Raw genomic sequence first — 18,692 nt, 5'->3', positions numbered from 1 at the left:
CTACATACGTCTGTTTAAATAAAGACAAAGTAATTATGAGTTCTGAATTTGGTCCTACTTGGGTTACAATTGAAAATTGTGCATATTTTAGTTAATATTTTTTAATCGTTTTAATGTTGATGGTTAACACAAACAAAAACAGTGAAAATTAAAAATTAAACAACTGTCAAACTGTTTAGCAGCTCGCCTCCGTTGCTACGGACTCCTTTCTCGTCTCTAGCAGGAAGAGAAAAATCTACTTCCGGGTCGCGAACGTAAAACGCTACCCACGTGAATTGTAAAAGTGTGCAAAGTAAGTAAATCGCTTTTGAAGTTTGTATTTTACAATATCCGATGCGCTTGTGCCAAAATAGTGTAATTGTCTGACTAATTAAACTGTTCAGTTCTGGATCGGATTAACTTTTTTTTTTACTGTAAGCTCCCGTTGGCTAATAAGCTAGCGTGGCCAGTTACCTGTAGCGTTTTGTGCATAAACCTGGTCTTCTTATCTTGAATCAAATCGCTTAGTTTTGTTATATATTATATATATTATTTTGCCTTTAACGTGCATATTCAAACACAACACCTGGTGTTTTAGTAAAGCTTTAACTTCATTTTTTTTCTAAATATTTGAGACCATGGACCGGTTAGCTTAGAGATGTGTCTGAATGGATGCTGATATTTCCCTTTTATGTTTCAGACGGATTCCGATGAGGACGTAGTTTTTGTTTCTGAAAGGTCCTGTCACAAGCCCATTGAAATCACAATTGATCAGGTACTGATTATCCAACCTAATCGGAATATCTTATTCTGACTTCTTAACGCTACAAGGCGACAAAGTAATCCAGACTTGCTAACCAATACACAAAACAGTGTTGCGGTGGGGTTGTCCATTTTTATTACAAATATTTATGTCCAGTTCTGATTGGTTCTCTTCAGGCAAAGCGACTGGCCCTCCAAAGAGAAATTGATCAGCAGTCCCGACCCAAAGAGCCAGCCAAACCTTTGGTTAGTGTTTACTGCTCTGTCATTCACTGTTCCACAAACACAGAATAGAAACTTGAAGTAACAGTGAACTTTCTCTCACCAGTCAAGCAAGAGACCTGTAGCTGAGGAGAGGCACTCAGAAATCATGAAAATGAAGATGGAGGAAGAGAAGAGTGAGGAAAATAATATAAAGAAAGAGAAGAAACACAAAAAAGGAAAAGCTGATGATTCCAGCATAAAAGAGGTGAGAAAAGAACAGAAGAAAGGCAAAATGGCTGATGCTGTGGGGATCGAAGACGGGTCTTGGGACGGAAATGGTGAGAAGGAAAAAAATAAGAAAAAGAAGGAGAGGAAAACAGATTCTCTGGATGATGTCAATGACTCTGAGGTCACTGATGGACAAGATGTCACCAAAAAGAAGAAGAAGAAGAGGCTGCTGGCAGATGGTGAGAGTCTAGGAGAAATTACACAGAGTTTAGTAAAAGAGAAGGAAGTGGAAAAGAAAGAGAAGAAGACAAAAGGAAAAAATAAGTCTACACAAATTAAACAAGAAAACATGGTGAAAGAGGAAGAGGAGCAAGTGGGAAAAGATAATCTGCCCAAAAAAGTCAAGAAAGGGAAAAAACAGGTTTTAGATATGAGCACAGAGGAGACTGAGGTGAAAAGCAAAGAAAAGAAGAAGAAAAATAAGGTGTTGGCTGATGGCGAGGCTTATGTAGAAACTGCAGATACTTTAGTAAAAGAGCAGGAAGTGGATAAGAAACAGAAGAAGAACGTAAAGAATAAGTCTACACAAATAAAACGAGAAAATATGGTAAAAGAAGAGGAGGAAGAAAAGCAAGTGGAACAAGACAGTCTGCCCAAGAAAGTGAAAGATAAGCAACATGCTTTAGATATGAGCACAGAGGCGACCGAAGGGCAAAGAAAAGAAAAGAAGAAAAAACAAAAATGCCCTTTAACTGTGGAAGGAGCAACAATAAAGAAAGCTAAAGCAGCTGAAAATGGCATAAAGTTAGAAAAAATCGAACACGAGGACGTAAAAATAAAAAAGAAGAAAAAGAAAGAAACTGAGACTAAAGAAGAAAATGGAGTAGAAACAACAGAGGTTAAAGGCAAAAACAAAAAGAGCAACGCAGCATCAGACAAAGTTAGAAAAAGTGAAAAGCAAGAGAAATCAACAAACAGTGTTATTGTTACTACTGATGATGAAGTAACGACAGAATTTAAGAAAAAGGTAAAAAAGGGTAAATGTAAAATAGCTACTGTGGAGTCTACCAATGCAGAGGAAGAAGAGCCAAAGAAGAAGAAAAGAAAAAAGGTAAAATGTGAAGAGGAAGAGGAAGAAGACAAACAGGAGGTTCAGGGGGATGAGCAGAGTGGCGAAGCTGGTGACAAGAAGAAGAGCAAAAAGAAAAAGAGCTCTGCTAAGGTGCAACGCACGAGCAACTCTGGAGTTGAACCTGTTGCTAAAAAGAAGAAAAACATCAAACAAGAACGGGAAGACCCAGAGGTGAGTGCGCTTCTCTCAGGTTGTTAGCCGTGTGCCTGGATGCTTTTTATTTGGTATGAACAGTGTATGAGCTTTTTATGAACTGTAGTTTCAGGAGTCTCCCCAAGTCGACGTGGTTTTCCTGTCAGAGAGGAGTGGAAACACTGATGAGATCACCATCAATCAGGTCAACAGAGCTCTCGTTATCTCTCCGTAGATTGATGTGTGAAACTTATTGCCATAATCAGGAATTGGCATGTTTCAAAATGCACGTAGTCCTTCAGAAATTTAGGAAACACTGTTCTTCTACAGGCCACTTTTATATTAGCAGCCCTTGTCACATCAACCATTCCCTGAGGGACATTATTATGTACTATGAGCAAGATGTGACATATATCACGTAAGGTCCAAGGAAACACATTCATTCAAGTTGTTAAACTGTAGTTTCTGTCTGACGTCACTGACCACTGAGTCAGTGGGTCATTACTTTCGCGTCAGCTGCACCCCTGTCCTGGCCTCGCTGCACAGGCTGCCTGTGTCTTTTAGAGTTCATTTTAAAATTCTTACGTTTGTTTTTAAATCCTTTCACAATCTTGCCCCACCTTCCCTCTCTGCACTTCCTGATCCCTGCACACCCTGTCAGTGTCTCAGGTCAGCTGACCAAGATCCAGTAGGAAGCGCAGAAGCGACTAGGCTTTTTCTATCGTGCCCAGTCGCCTCTGCAGGTGGAGAGGCCCCTTCACTGTCTACTTTTAAAACTCGTTTTAAAACACTTTTTCCTTTTTTTTCTTTTCTTTTTTTAGCTTTTGTTTTAGTTATTTGAGCTTTTTTAAATGTGTTTTTTATTTAAATCTTATGTATTTTTATTATTTAGTTCCAATGTACAGCTATAGGTGTCTGTTTTTAAGCGTGTCCACAGTAAAAATAAATTACAAAAATAGGAAGTTTTCTGGGAATCAACAAAAAAAAAATCCACTTCATAATTACAGGAGCAGCATTTTTTTTATCATCTTGAAAAGCGGAGACAATGTTTAAATTACTCTTCTTCCTCATATATTGAGATATCTCAGAGATTAAATGTGCAGTTAAATACCTTTACACTGTCAGAAAGGGTATTTTAACTTAAGCTCAAAGTGGGTTGTATGTGGCCCACGATGTAAAATGAGTTTACCAGAGCTAAGCAAATCAGAATGCTTTTTGTGTTTTATGCAGTGTAGTTTGATGATTGTTTTGTTTTGTTTGTTTTTGTCTTAAAGGAAAGAAGACAGGCTTTACAAATGGAGATCGACAAGGCCTCTCAACCTGACAAAACAGTCAAACCTACGGTCGGTATTAGTGTTGTTTGTTTGTTTTGTTTTTACAAAGAATACCACTATGCAAACTCCCCGTGTCTTAAATGCCTTTAAATGAAGGAGCACTTGTTTGTCACAGCACGTAGCTCAGCATGTTTGATCTGGCAGAGTTTTTATGTCAGATGCCCTTCCTTGTGCAACACCAATGCATTTTAATGAATTAACATGGCAGATAGACTCAAAAAAAGGGAATGGTAAACAGAGATGAGACATACGGGGTTATCTAAGGAAGACTCTGTTGTGGGTGAAGATAAAAATAAAACAAAAAACTTCTCACAATGCTCACATACGTCTTTAAGATCAGTTCTACCTGCCAAATGCCCCCATCTTTTAAAACAAATAATCCCAAGTTTCTAAGGCTACGTCCACACTAGCCCGGATAGATTTGAAAACGGCGTTTTCGTCTGAAAACCCTGCGCGTCCACACTGGCGTTTTTAGCCGTTTTCACAGAGTTGTGCATCCACATTGAAACGGCTGAAAACGGTTATGTTCCGGTACTGCGCATGCGTGAAACGCAAGACGATTCGACCTGCCTCATTTCTGTCTGCCGCTTATTTACTTTCCAGCTCTTTGAAACGTGGCGGCAAAATGTTGAGGAAAAGCACTGAGTTTTTTAAATGGACTAACAATGAGGTGGAGTTGTTGCTGCGAGTAACACAAAAGTACAAAGTTGCAAAAGCGAGAGAGAGTTAAAGAATTTGAAGAAAAGCTATCTGGAGCATGCACAGACTGATATTAATCTTTAATAGGGCTGTCAAAACTGAGAGCAAACAAAACAACTGCTGTATAATGCCCTCCGCTGTCTTTGTTTAATTGGTCACATGACTGCATCACATGACTAACATGCGTCATCGTTTTAGAAAGTCTCCGCTTTTGCTGTCCACACTGCGACGCGAAAGCACCTTTATCAAATGCATGCGTTTTTAAAATGTTGCGTTTTCCATCAGCGAAAACGCCGTCTCGGTGTGGACGGGAGAGAAAACGATGCGTTTAGTGTGGCTGTAGCTACAGAATTATAGTCTTCAAGCAGAAGAAGGTTCTTAAATGTGGAAACTTTACTCCTGAATGCATTTCTAATGTTTATGAACTTTTGTTTCTGTTCTGCAGGGTTTGGGCCAGTGGAGCACGGCGCAGTTCAACAGCTCTGAACAACAGCAGAAGTTCCTCCGGTTGATGGGGGGCTTTAAAAAGGGTTTCCAGCCGGCGGCGACGAGCACTGGTGGAGCAAATATGGCACTAGGGAAGGACGCGCAGCAGCAGTTGCAGCAAGGCCTTCTGGGGGAGTTTGAACGAGCCCACTCGCGCAGAATGGACTTTAATAACAGGGGGGCGGGACTTGGGTTTACTGCACCGTCCAATAAGAAATTTTCAATTGATATCAATACATGTCGATCAGTTCGCTTTGATGATTGACGAGTGAAGATTTGGTTTTACAAAGCTTTTGTACATAGTGTTTTAATTGGCACACTTTTTTGTTTAATCAGCTTTACTGTAGAATTGATCCTGCAGAAAGTCAAATGTACACTGGTGAAAAAAAGAAAAACACATCGTTAGTTGTATATACTGTATATTAAACATTTCTCCAACAGCTGGAAAACAAGCGGCTGGTTTAATGTGTGGGCAGCTCGTTATTTTATAACAGTTTGTGGGATTTTATATAGATTAAGGATTACTGTTTACTTTGTAAAATAGTGAAACATATACGTTTGGGGAAAGATCACAATGAGACATCTACACTTACTGATTACTTTGTTAGATACACTTGACTGTTAATGCAACTATATCTAATCAGCAGATCACATGGAAACGACTCAACGCATTTATGCATGTAAACATGGTCAAGGCACCTGCTGAAGTTCAAACAGCGCATCAGAATGAGGAAGGAGGGTGATTCAAGTGATGTTGAGTGACGTGATTGTTTATGGGAATTTTCCTGCATAACATTTCCTGCATCTCTTCAGATTTACAGAGAATGGTGCAGAAAAACAGAAGTATTCAGTGAGTGGCAGATCTAGGTGAAAATGTTTTGTTGGTTCTTGCTGCAGGCAGCAGTAACTCAAATAACCAATTGTTACAACTGAGGTATATATAAGAGCATTTAAATCCACAAGATGTTGAATCCTACCCAGGCAGTCAGTCACTTCCAGGTCAGAATCTGGAGTAAACCACATGAAAGCAGAGATCCATCCTCTTGTATCAGTGGCTCAGGTTGAATGTGACGGTGAAACAGTGTGGGGAAATAATTTCTTGGCACATTTTGGGCCTCTTAGTACCAACTGAGTATTGTTGAACATGTCCAACCCTTTATGATCAGAGTGTACAAAGATAACATCAGGCTAACACACCATTTCCAGAACTCAATCCAAAAGAGCACCTTTGGGATGACACGGAATACGGGATTCACCATCATGGATGTGCAGCAGAGAAATCTGAAGAAATTTCGTGATGATGTCATGTTAACATTAACCAAACTCTGAGGAACGGTTTGAACACCTTGTAGATTCTATGTGAAAAGGAATTAAAGCACTTGAGAAGCCAAAAGGGTTGATGAACCCAGTGCCAGCATGGTGCACCTGAGAAAGAGTTCGGTTAGAATATATTGAGTTAAATGTGTTAACGGTCTGTTTACAAAAGCATGGGCCACAAAATTGTAAAACACAGAATATAATAATTGTCAAATGATTTTAATTTGCAAAGCAATGTGGAAGTAATCAAAATTCTCATTGTGATCTTATGAATGTGTGTAAAGAGGAAACCTTGCACAGATGGTTTGGATAGTCGTTTTATTTCATTCTTGCACATCTTCTGTACAGTAAAGAAAGAATAAGAGAAGTCCAGTATATATCAAAGAAAATGTTAGTATTACTGCTTTCTTGTATTTCGCTTATAATCTTTGAGTTAATATGCTGGAAATCAAAAATATCTGACTATCGTATGCAGTACTTCAGTATTCCATTCTTTTAATCACATTTATTTTACTAGAAACTGAAAAGTTTTAAAGGAACAAAAAAAAAAAAAAAAAAAAGAGCTCAGTCTTTTCAGCTCAAAGTCTTTCACTTTTATGAACGTGGCCAATCAGGTTAGTTGCATGGATATCTCAGCAGAAAAACTACATTGCTACCTATGTAGTATTTCTGGTTGGATCAGGGTCACTTTTCTCACCTCTCCAGATATAAAATGGATATAAAAGAGTCCAGTTTTGTCTTTATGTCAAAGATCCATCCATTTATCGACTAACCAACCCGATGACCTGCCACATTTCTAACTGTAATACTTAACAGTAAAACTAAGTGACTCCTGCATTTGGCTAGTTGCTCAATTTTCAGTTTTCAGGTTTGTGACAGTTTGGCAGCTGCAATGCAACACGTTGAGTGAACTGATACAGTTCTAATATGATTGCTGTCAGAAAATTTAAAGGCAATTTTTCACACCCACATTTCTGGCATGTGGATTTAACAACACCTGCTATTGTTTGGAATTTAACCACTTTTTTCTAAATTGTTCTGTTCAGTGGTTTTAATCCAACACAATGAAAAGATGACTAAATAAACAGCATGGACAGATGAAAGACAGCTTTCTGCAAAACACTTAAGACACGCGAAACCAGAAGTAATCTGTGAATCATTACTCAGATAGCATCGAAAAACAGAGCTGGGAAGCTACTTGACAGGAGTGACTGAAGGACAGACGGGCGGGGTTGTGCGTTCCTTGTGATAGGAAGGAATTTCCAGACTCATGCTTGTAGGTACTCGGGTTGCACTCGCGCTACTTTACGGAACTCTTTGGCGTGCGTAAGTGGGCACTGCATCTCACACCAGCTGATGGGAACCATCTGAGCACCTGGGATACAGAAAAACAGAGTGAAAAAAAAAATACATCAAGATTACATTATTAACCAACAATAAATTACTTCACAGCTAACAGATTAGTGAATCAGACATTTTGATACTTAGGCACAATTATAATTCTGCAAAAAGCAGTGGTAGTTTAAAAGAAGACTGATACATGTTTCTCACATGTGTTGTCACAGTCTTCAAGTGGCAATAACAAACCTAACAAATGCTTTTCTGTAGAAAGATAATCCATCAGATAGCACCACCTTGTGGTCCAACAGGGTGCTAGTATTCTGTGCAGCACGGTGCTGGAATTCTCCAGCGCTTCAAGGCCAATGGCCATATTATGCATTTGATATTTACCTGCTTCACTGTGTGCAACGACCACTCCCAGTTCATTTTCTGCTGTTGTCAACAGGTAGTTAGACTGAACATCACCAAGAGAAATCTGACACAGTCACGTCAAGGTTTATCAATGGATACAAATCAGGATTTAAAAAATTCTTATTCCAGAAATGGAAAGGTGAATTTGTAAAGGCAGATGATGAAACGTTTACATGTTACACATCACGTTTTGTTTTTGTTTTTTAAGCCGTGTCTTGGTGACCTGATGTGTTTCCAGGAAGAAATAAAAGTTACATATGACCTGCATACTTTCCAGTCATTCATCGTTCACTCTTATTAACATTTTTGGCACAGGGGTTATTTTGACTGTGACAAATATTCTCCCTCAAGCACATTTTGAAATGAAAAAAGGAAAACTTGTTGTTGACAGTCTCAGCCTGGGGAATGAATTCAGAGTCCACAATTATGTAAATGTTGAAAAAAAGAAAAAGAAATGACAAGCATGCGCTGGTTCAAAACCACCAGTGACGGCATAATAATGTGAAGGATACAACTTTTGCCAAGACGATGTCACCGGGTCTGAAGCTTTTGTATGTCTCTACCTGTAACAAGGAAGAAAAACGGTTACAAATAAACATGTCACCTTATTTTAATAAAAATTATTATATGCAGAAGAAACTAATGAAAGATGTGAGTGGAAAACAGGAATTCAAACAGACCTTGTCTTTTTCTGTTGCACGCACATCTTCTTTTCTGTAGAGAAACAGAGAGTGAGTTTGTGTTTAGGCCAGAATATTATGTCCATAAAACCCTGCCTCACGCTGGAGTTAGATCTGTACGGTAGCGGCTATGAGCATTTTCTACAACCACCTCCTTAACCCTCTCGAGGCAGGCGTTGCCGATTTGCAACAGTTAAAAACTAACAACCTGATTACCCCACATACATATTTTATGAGTTTTTTTTACTCAGAAGTACCACTGCAGGACTTGGTTGTGCATTAGCAACAAAAAGTTTAATTTGAGCCTGAGAGGGTTAAAACAGGTCCTGCTTTTGGCCGCCTCAGGCCCATCTCACATGATTAGCAGTCTGAAAGTTTGGCATACATATATTGGAGTTTAAGTAGAGACTTTAAAGAGTTTATTTCGTTGTTTTTAAATCAACTCATCGGTTTGAATTTGAATAAGACTAGCTGGGCAAGTACTGGTGAGAATTACAATGAGATGAATTTTTATTTTGGAAAAAAAAAAAAAACAGTAGAAAAAAAATGTGTTTTTGAATTCATCTTAAAATCTGGAGGCAGTAATTACTATTTTTATGTATGTTTAAGTCCAATCATAGGATAGCAGCAACTTTAAAAAGGCTTCTTCATTCTTACCTACCTGGTATTTCTAACAGTTTCTTTACAGAATTAGCTTTAGTGAAGGTTACAATTGAGCTTCTTATGGCCTCTGACAGTGGACACATCTCTGTGACCATAACATTTTTTACAGCAGTTAGAGCATGCTGTAGGTATTAAAGGTCCTGCGCTGCAGCGGTTTGAATCGTATCTAAAAGACTGCAATTTGTTCATGTAAATGAGAGTCCTCTTCAGATAGGAAGAATAACTATGGCGTTCCACAGGGTTCCATTCTAGAATTCTGTTCACATTATACATGCTTCCCGTAGGCAGTATCATTAGAAGACATAGCATACATTTCCGCTGTTATACAGATGACACTAGACTTTATCTATTCATTCATTTATCTATTAAGCCAGATAGCGCACACCAATTTGTTAAACTATGAGAATGTCTTAAAGACGTCATTTTTGACCAGGATATGTCCTTCAATGAACATATTAAACAAAAATGTAAGATGTCTTTCTTCCATTTCCAAAATGAGAAAGATCCTGTCTCAGACTGATGCTGAAAAACTAGTTCATGCATTTATTACTTCTAGGCTGGACGACTGTAATTCATGATTATCAGGATTTCCTAAAAACTTACTGAAAAGCCTTCAGTTAATACAAAATGCTGCAGCAAGAGTACTGGCACGGACTAGAAAGAGAGATCAGATTTCTCGTATATTGGCTTCTCTTCATTGGCTCCTTGTTAAATCCAGAATTGAATTCAAAATCCTGCTCCTCACATACAAGGTCTGGAATAATCAGTCCCCATCTTATCCTATTGGCCACCCTTCCTGAGCCTAGTTTTGCTGGAGGTTTCTTCCTGTTAAAGGGGAGTTTTTCTTTCCCCACTATCGCTAACGTGCTTGCTCATAGGGAATCATATGATTGTTGGGTTTTCTCTGTTTTCTTTGTGTTATTGTAGGGTCTTTACCTTACAATATAAAGTACCTTGAGGCAACTGTTATTGTGATTTGACTCTGTATAAATAAAACTGAATTGTACTGAACAGTCTCCAGTATAATATTAGACAAAAACTGGCTCAGTTTTTGTGGTTACCTGATAGTGCCTCTAAAGCGGTCCTTCAGCGGTGTGGAACCTACATAAAGGATGTGGACTTTGGCAAATCTGGGATTGATGCTGGTTACCTGTTAAATGAAAAATAAATAAAACAGATTGTAAACTGTGCACGAATATTTACTCAGAACATCCAGCGGTAGTAACAGTTTCTTATTCTATTGCATACCTTACAGGTGACTATTGCGCCTACATCTGGCAGCAGTTGTGTTTCTGTTTCCCTCACGACTGAAATCACTGGTAACTAAGGAGACAAAATAATCCCAGTAGAAGTTATCCATATGATGTACAAATCACTTAAGACATTAACAAAACTAGTTCAGCTCACTCACGTCAACAGACATTGCAAAAATACCTTTAGTCTGGCATTTGTACTTGTCTCACTGCTGAACAAACTTTCCCCTCCCCTGTCTTACCCACACCCCTTACCTCCTCTCCCTCATTCTTCCTGAGCACATAGCCTGCTAGTGACGAGTATATGTAGCCATGTCGCAGGTATACTCCTGTGCCAGGAATACAGTCTTCCGCGCTGCATAGTTTGTCACCTAAGTACAAACAAAAAGACATAGATGTTGTGTTAGTGTTTGGGTTCTGGAGATGCACTGTTCCTTCTAAAAAAATGAATTAAAATAAAAACATTGTTGCATGAGTCATCACCAAAAATAATCTTTATCTTATGCTTGGCTCCATATCTGAACCCAGCCTTTTCACATCTCCATCAACCATCTTTATCTGACATCTTTATCAGACAGATTGAACATCCTCCCTCTCTTGAGGACAAAACAAAGATCCAGAAGTACCGTAGAATAAAAACTGAAAATGAGCTACTGGCTTACAGGGATGATCTGTACATATCATTATTTAAAACTTTGTCCATGTTTAATATAAGCATCCAGCATTGTAACAGAATATTTTGTTACAATTGTCAACATAGACTATACAATATATAACTAAAGAATAATAACAATAATAATAGTTTCCCTTATTTTGGTTATCATCTGCTAACTGAAACTGAGAGGCTAACTGAGGATGCTTTGATGTAACAGCATTGTGGGACTAACAATGTATCTGCAACCCTTAAGCACAAAACACATCATGGACAATAAGATTAAAACACAAAACATAATTTATGTCATGTGACACATTACTACCCTTCATTTTTCTTGCACTACAATTAATTATCTTGCTACTTTGCGCTTTTTCAACCGTAATTAGAATGAAATTAAATGCTACTCCTGCTGACAACTCATTTAAGGTTCACTACTGCCATGCGCCGGATAGACATGCAGCTTTCCCACGGGTGTGACAAAACAAAGCTTAGGAATGCGTTATCTTGCCCGAGGAGATGGGCAGGGCTGCGGATCGGGTCTCATCAGCAGTGGAAAGCCAAAGTCAATAACTCACAGCCCTGCAAATACGGTAAAAGACCATGATACGGTAGAGCTGAAAACCCCGACTCCATCTGACAGTCAGCTGATCCAACAGGTGATTGATTATAAAATAAGTTACTACAGCGTTACAAGTACGGGAAGCCAAAGCCTACTCCACGCATGGCAGCTGGAAATAATGACCAGGGTTTCACACGCTCGGAATGCCGTTTAACTTCCTTTTCTAACAGAAAATGACGCTAAAGCTGTTAAATCTGTTTACATATCCCAAAATACAATCTACACACCGGTATATTTAGTTTTTAAGCGCTTTTAGAGACAAAATTACGGGACTTACCGGGAACGCACAGCTTCATCGGCGACATGTTTTCGAGAGGTGAACGTAGGCAGCCTATTGGTTAGGACGAAGGGCTTGGGAAGATTTTGATTGGTCAGAGTCACTAGCGTCAGCGGAACAAAATGCGTTGATCCGCCATGATTGTTGAGCCACACATGGGCGGGTACATGATTGAAATACGTCAGTGAGATACTGCAGATTTTGGTAGCAATCTGATGCTAAAGTATCTGACACCAGTACCAGCATTCTTATTGATACGATCGATATTGGTATCAATCTACCCACCTCTATTATGAAAGTTAGCTACTTACAGTATTGGGATGTACTAGGTTTATTACTTCCCTACAATGTAAATTTAATTGTAGATTATTTTATTGAAAATCTCTTTATCTGAGCATGGTTTTAAAAACATCATATAATCGGAAAATTGCCACCAAGGAGCCATTTCTTCAAAATAATCATGTTTATGATAGTCCTCTGTTACGGTGCATCTCAAACCTTCGAGAGAAAAAAAACTTGCCCCCCCAATCCCACAAACTAAAACAATCTCTCACATTTTCGATTGGTTGCAGTTTACAAAACTCGTTATCAGAGTCTCGTGTGAAACGTGTTGATCTATGGATGCATACAAGAAATACAAATGTGTTTAACCAACAGAACAGCTGCTGAAGTAGCAGTTACTGTGACAGAAAAGTGTGAATACAAGGACTATCACATAAGGCAATTAAAACAAACTTTTCATTTCTGCTAATTGCATTTACTTAGTGAGGGAACTGGATAAAGTGCATTTCAATATTTGCCTTTTACTGAGACAAATTTCTCAGTTACCATATAAAAAAAAAAAAAAAGTGCAGTTGTCCTGGAAAAAAAAAAAAATGACATCACACACAGTACACTGCATAATGACTCACAACATTTATTAATTTTTAAGCACAATGCCACAGCAAACAATATTCAGCAGTCTAGAGCAAGTCTGCTCACACTTTAACATAGCCAGTGTAACTGTAGGTTTTTCCGCTGCGCTTCATCTACATGGATTGTAAATTGGAAAGAATACTTGGAACTCTGCTGGGGTAGTGCATTTGCTGGTCCCTAATTTATATTTGGTCAGTGCTTAAACCACATTACAACTTATATCCACAGTCTAATAATGAAATGTGTGTTTCAGTATGTAACAAAGTAAAGAGCAGTCAAATTAAACATCAGATTGTACATTTTTGTGAAAAATGGGTGGTATTAAGATAAAGTGCACATTGTGTGTCTACCTGTGCTCAAGTCTGCGATGACATAAACAGTAAATGACCCTTTCAAAACTGGATGGGGAAAGAAAAAGAAAAAAAAAAGCAGATGATTGATCTTTACTCCCAAAGGAAGGACAAGTCTATTTCTTGGCTTTGCCCTGAGCAGCTACAGCTTCCATGGCTTTCTTTACAGTCTCCTCATCTCCCAGGAACTGCATGGGTCCAATAGGCTTCAGGTTCTTGTCCAGCTCATACACGATGGGGATGCCTGTTGGCAGGTTCAGCTCCATGATGGCCTCCTCTGACATACCTATGAAACAATGACAGACACAAAGCTGTAACTCATTTCAATGTAGCTGCTGCTGCTTTAGACCGCGTTAAAATGCGTAACAGCGGATGATAGCTTTGTTAGATAAACACATGATTGTTAAACTGTTACATTAAAATTCACAACTTAAGAACTAAAATAAACCTGCTTGGAACACAAAATACCGCCTATCCCTCAGCCTGCAACTAGATCAATTTGAAAATCTTAGGTGACTTCCTTCTTGAGTTATTGCATTTACAAGATTTTCAGAAAATGTGACCTATGACCTTGACTTTGAATTCAAGGTCACAGATTCAAACTCAAAAAAATTTAATAGCTGCTCCTATGGTGCTGCTCCTGGTGACCTCTGACCTTGAGGTCAAGGTCACCAGGACTCGAACTTGCCTGAGATTTTTAGTAGATGCCTCTATGGTATAATTTCAAAAAACAACACTGTGTAACTCTCAAGTTATCACAGTCATAAACTTGGGTGTCTGCACTATTAGGAATGTGGCCACCTAGACCAATAACAATCTGCTAGTTAACCCACTGCAACAGCTAATAACTCTACACTCTTGTCTATAAGTTAATTTCTGACTTCCCTAAAACCCAAATGGATGGATCAAATATTGGCCTTTATGAAGGTTTAGCAGGTAACTCAATTCATTGTTGACTCATAGTAAGTGAAATAACACTGAAAGGTGTTTTTAGTGCTGAGAAATGTTTCACAAGTTTCTCCTCTACTCCTTACCCTCCAGGTGCTTGACAATGCCACGGAGACTGTTGCCATGGGCAGCAATCAGCACCCTCTTTCCTTCTTTGATCTGTGGCACGATCTCCTCGTTCCAGAAAGGAAGTGCCCGAGCAATGGTGTCCTTAAGACTCTCACAGCTAGGGAGCTGGTCCTCTGTCAGGTCAGCATAACGTCGGTCCTACAGGGAAAAAGAAGAAGTCGGTGTTGTCAAAATAGTTTCAGCAACGCAGGGTTACATTGAAGCAATAACGAAAAGAGTCAACTTGTCATAATTTCCCCGAGCGGTTACCTTGCTTATGGTCTGATAATAGTCATGTCCCTCATCCATAGGTGGGGGAGGAATGTCAAAAGAACGCCTCCAGATCTTGACCTGGGCTTCCCCGTGTTTGGCTGCCGTTTCAGCCTTGTTCAGCCCAGTCAGACCACCATAGTGACGCTCGTTGAGGCGCCAGGTCCGGTGGACGGGCAGCCACATCTGGTCGATGCTATCCAGGACAAACCACAGAGTGCGGATGGCCCTCTTTAGGACAGATGTGTAGCAAATGTCAAACTCATAGCCAGCATCTGAGGGGAAATAGAGATGACATTTTGAGACGTGTATTTCAAAACAGTTTGTCATATTTTTCATGAAGGAATACTACTGCAGCTACCATTCACAGGATCAAATAATAGATACCTTCATGTTTTATTGCCCTTCTTTTATCAGTTGCATGTGATTTTTCTTGGTCAGGGGCCGCAAGGCACTGGCAGACTTAACACTGCAAGATGTGCCTGTTTGGGATTTTTAGGTCATAAAAAAAACAGCAGGAGTGTGTGTGTGTGTGTGTGTGTGTGTGTGTGTGTGTGTATCCAGCATGATGACTCAGCAAACAGTAATATTCTGCCCTCTGGAAACAAAAGCATCTTTGGCCTGGTTATATGCTCCAGTTTTAATTCATATGCTCATTTCTAAAAGCTATGGATTTTTATTATTATTTTTGATAAATACAAATACACTTAAGATCGTCAAAGACTAAATTAATTATATTATGACTCTCCAAAATACTTCTGTGGTTAAAGAACACCACAAATAAGAATTGCTTTCTTTGAATGAAAATTAGAGGCTATGTTGCTGCACCAGGAGGCGCCAAACCGTCTGCCCCGGTGGGAGAGAAGCTAATGGAAAAAAACTCCAGTAGCATTTAATTTGAAGCAGTGACCGTGTGGCCCAGCAGACTGCGGGACAACCCGTGAAATGACTCCATCCCTTCTGCCGCACTGGGCCTACCACCGGTTTCCCCATTCAACAAAGTTGCGTAAGCACCGGCTTGCTGTGGCTTAATCCAGTGACCGAGAGAAAGCCCGATTAGGCCTTGACATTTTCTGATACCGTACCTTTCAAGGCCTGTCCTCCCCTCTTTGCCTCCTGCTCCCCGGTCTCGCTCAGGTCCGCGTCGAACCAGCCGCAGAAGCGGTTCTCCTGGTTCCAGCAGCTCTCTCCATGGCGGATCAGGACAATCTTGTACGCAGCCATCCTCACACCAATGTCCTCTACGCTGTATTTCCGGGAACTTCGGGGAAAGTGACTCCTCCTAAAAGGCAGCAGAAGCAACGGTCTCAGATTTAGCCGGGCTTCACCGAAACCCCAAACGTTCCTACAAAGCAACAGGCGGGTGATTGCTAAATGTGAGCTCGTGTGATGGAAGGTTAGCGAGTAGCCCAGTTTGACAGCTCTCAAGATTTGAGTCCTCTTCCTCTCTTCCTGCTAGTTTCCACCAATCAGAAGGCGTGCTGCGTTCAATGGAGGAGGGGAGGCAGGAAGATGCGCACAGCGGCACGTCCACACCGGTGTTTGTGCATCATGTTAGCACGTGCCTGTAAAAAAATCACGAATGATCATTTTAATCGTTGAAAAAAAAAGTCATATATCGCATATCCTCACTAAGTTAGAAACATATATTCAATTCAGTTTAATGAGTGGCAAGAGAAGAGAGCAGAGGGAGACACATGGGAGAGAGACGAAGTTTCAAATTTGTTACTGTTGATTAAATCCAGTTACTGGTTATTGAATTTATACACTACTCTGTGGTGTATAAATACACGGAGAGCGAAAGATTGATCATATTTAAGATAGAACCATTAGTCAATGGTAGCATCTGTGAAACATGATCCAAACATAAGACTGTGCCATAATCTCAAAGCTAGTCTACATAGTTTCTGTTGCCACTGTCAAAAATGCGATAATCGGTTACTTTCATAATTCTTTAGGTCACTGTAGACAATTTACTTAAATGCATTATATTCAAAGATGTTATAGATATTTGTGCACTTTATTAACATGAAGGAGACAATTTTAGAAACACCACTAAAGCACCACTAGTATCATATTAATAATAAACACTATAGCCTCATCACATATTTAGACACATATAGATTACCAGTAAAAGTAAAAAATGACAGCAGAACTATTGTGTAAAATCTAAAACACCTGTTGGGTTATAAAAATCAATCACTGATACAAAAGGTGAGTCAGTTTTGTCACTTTTTTTTTCTCTTTTAACTCCCAGACTCCCATTTGACAAATAAATTATTTATATGTGATTACATGATTTATTATTTATCATTAATATTTTAAAATTAATATAAAATCGTTTTAAACTGAGTATATTTAAATAAGGAATCCTTTATGGTTAGAAACCCTGAGATGTGAGTTGGGTTTTCCTGTTACTCATTGGAATTTTCAGACATTCATCACACTGAGACGTGGTAGTCGTGTGATGAGTATGCACTTAGCGTACCCGCATTTAAACCACACTTTGTCTTCAAATGTTCAGTGTGACTCTAAATTCAGAAAGGTTCAGATTTTAACACCCCCTACTCAAGATATTAAGCCTTCTTCTTATAATGGATAGCATCCATTCTAACAACAGGAGCAAAGGGTGAGAAGTGGCAAATGAGTGCACATATACCAGCAGATTCACATCACTTTTAATGGAAACTATACCATCTACAGGTAAAAGACATCCCCCACTAAAAATTTAGAGCATATACATTTGTCTTTTCCAATAAAGCACGGAGAAGGCATCTCCCTGTCACCCCTGTAGGGGGTGCTATGTGTCTCTTTCTCAAGCCTCTTCGCCTGAGCGTTTGAAGACTGTTGTATCTCAGCAGTTCTGAGACAGGACAGAGACCTCTGATAGAATCTGTTAGAGATGCTCTTCCAGCTTGGAGTTTGCTCCAAATGCCTTTATTCTATTCTATCACTCGAACCACTTTGGACTTCCACGTCTGTTCCAGTTTTCCTTTAGCCCATGGTGCTTCTTTCTTTTCTTGTGCTCCTTTTTCTTGATGTTACTTTCAACCGAGATTGCCACATCTGTCACAGCTGCAGTCTTCTGTTCCTTGTCAACCATCATTATGTGTGTTTGGTTGACCAGCAGCTGTTTATTTGTCTGGAACTTGAAGTCCTACAGTACCTTAGCGCTGGTGTCCCCAACCACCTTCAGTGTCATCTCCCATCAGGAGTTGAAGACTTCTAATTCACATGTTTCACACATTTTCCTGTACACTATCCGTCTCAGTGTATACCATCTCAGCTTGCACATTACATCGTGCTATATGCTGTTGGATAGTCTCCAGGGCACCTTTGCACAGGCTAAAACTTGGGTCTTCTTGGCTGTGGTAGACTCCTGCTTCCATGGATCTTGGTTCTGATGATGGCATGATCAGACCCTCTGTGCTGTCCTTTAAGTCAGCCTTTAAGCCACTGGTAGGATTTCATGATGTTACCAACTTCCTCTATCTGTCCATGGTACATCCCACAAAGAGGTTGGTCATCCATGATAGTTCCTCATCACCATTTATCATCCGCTGCCTAAGGCATTCTGATGTTATATGACTCAACAAGGACTGAGAACACTCCTACACACATGTTCTCAGTATAGATATGATGGCTAACCAACCAGACAGAGTAGCGGTGGCACAGTGATAAATGTAGCTATACCAAAGGAATCCCAGATCTTAGTCCAGGAAGGTGCAGTCCTAGGAAAAGCAAAGATACTGCACGGGACCCTCAAAGACCACCTGCAGGGTGAATGGGGAATCTGTGTTTGTGCATGCATGTATAATTGACTGGGGACAGGGCATTCTTTTTAGTTTTTTTTAATATACCACAAGTATGAAAATAATTTATTTTATCATTGATGGGAACGGGAAACATGTCTACATGTAAAAGCTAGG

At 39.6% G+C, this 18,692-nt stretch overlaps 3 protein-coding genes across 3 annotated transcripts; 1 reads left to right on the top strand and 2 right to left on the bottom strand.

The window, feature by feature from the left end:
* Positions 1-216: 216 nt before the first annotated feature.
* knop1 (lysine-rich nucleolar protein 1) lies at positions 217-5,408 on the top strand. The gene is made up of 7 exons (XM_085410470.1): positions 217-292; positions 680-754; positions 919-987; positions 1,070-2,476; positions 2,565-2,642; positions 3,712-3,780; positions 4,916-5,408. Exons 4-7 carry the CDS (start codon positions 1,112-1,114, stop codon positions 5,219-5,221), a joined length of 1,818 nt encoding a protein of 605 aa, XP_085266596.1. The 5' UTR covers positions 217-292; positions 680-754; positions 919-987; positions 1,070-1,111; the 3' UTR covers positions 5,222-5,408.
* A 1,531-nt stretch (positions 5,409-6,939) lies between these two features.
* Positions 6,940-12,309, bottom strand: exosc1 (exosome component 1). Its single transcript, XM_085410471.1, has 8 exons — positions 12,173-12,309; positions 10,877-10,992; positions 10,617-10,691; positions 10,430-10,518; positions 8,706-8,739; positions 8,538-8,588; positions 8,005-8,089; positions 6,940-7,648 (listed from the first exon to the last, which is right to left on the bottom strand). The coding sequence occupies exons 1-8, from the start codon at positions 12,198-12,200 to the stop codon at positions 7,542-7,544; spliced, it is 585 nt and encodes a 194-aa protein (XP_085266597.1). The 5' UTR covers positions 12,201-12,309; the 3' UTR covers positions 6,940-7,541.
* Positions 12,310-13,065: 756 nt separating this feature from the next.
* On the bottom strand, positions 13,066-16,230 carry pgam1b (phosphoglycerate mutase 1b). The gene is made up of 4 exons (XM_085410469.1): positions 15,849-16,230; positions 14,764-15,038; positions 14,472-14,652; positions 13,066-13,723 (listed from the first exon to the last, which is right to left on the bottom strand). Exons 1-4 carry the CDS (start codon positions 15,985-15,987, stop codon positions 13,554-13,556), a joined length of 765 nt encoding a protein of 254 aa, XP_085266595.1. The 5' UTR covers positions 15,988-16,230; the 3' UTR covers positions 13,066-13,553.
* Between the last annotated feature and the right edge of the window lie 2,462 nt (positions 16,231-18,692).

This window comes from Rhamphochromis longiceps, linkage group LG6, assembly GCF_057381845.1.
Source record: "Rhamphochromis longiceps isolate RC_006_pf linkage group LG6, R_longiceps_female_GT1.1, whole genome shotgun sequence".
NCBI classification, from domain to species: domain Eukaryota; kingdom Metazoa; phylum Chordata; class Actinopteri; order Cichliformes; family Cichlidae; genus Rhamphochromis; species Rhamphochromis longiceps.
This window is presented reverse-complemented; position numbering and strand designations above follow the sequence as displayed.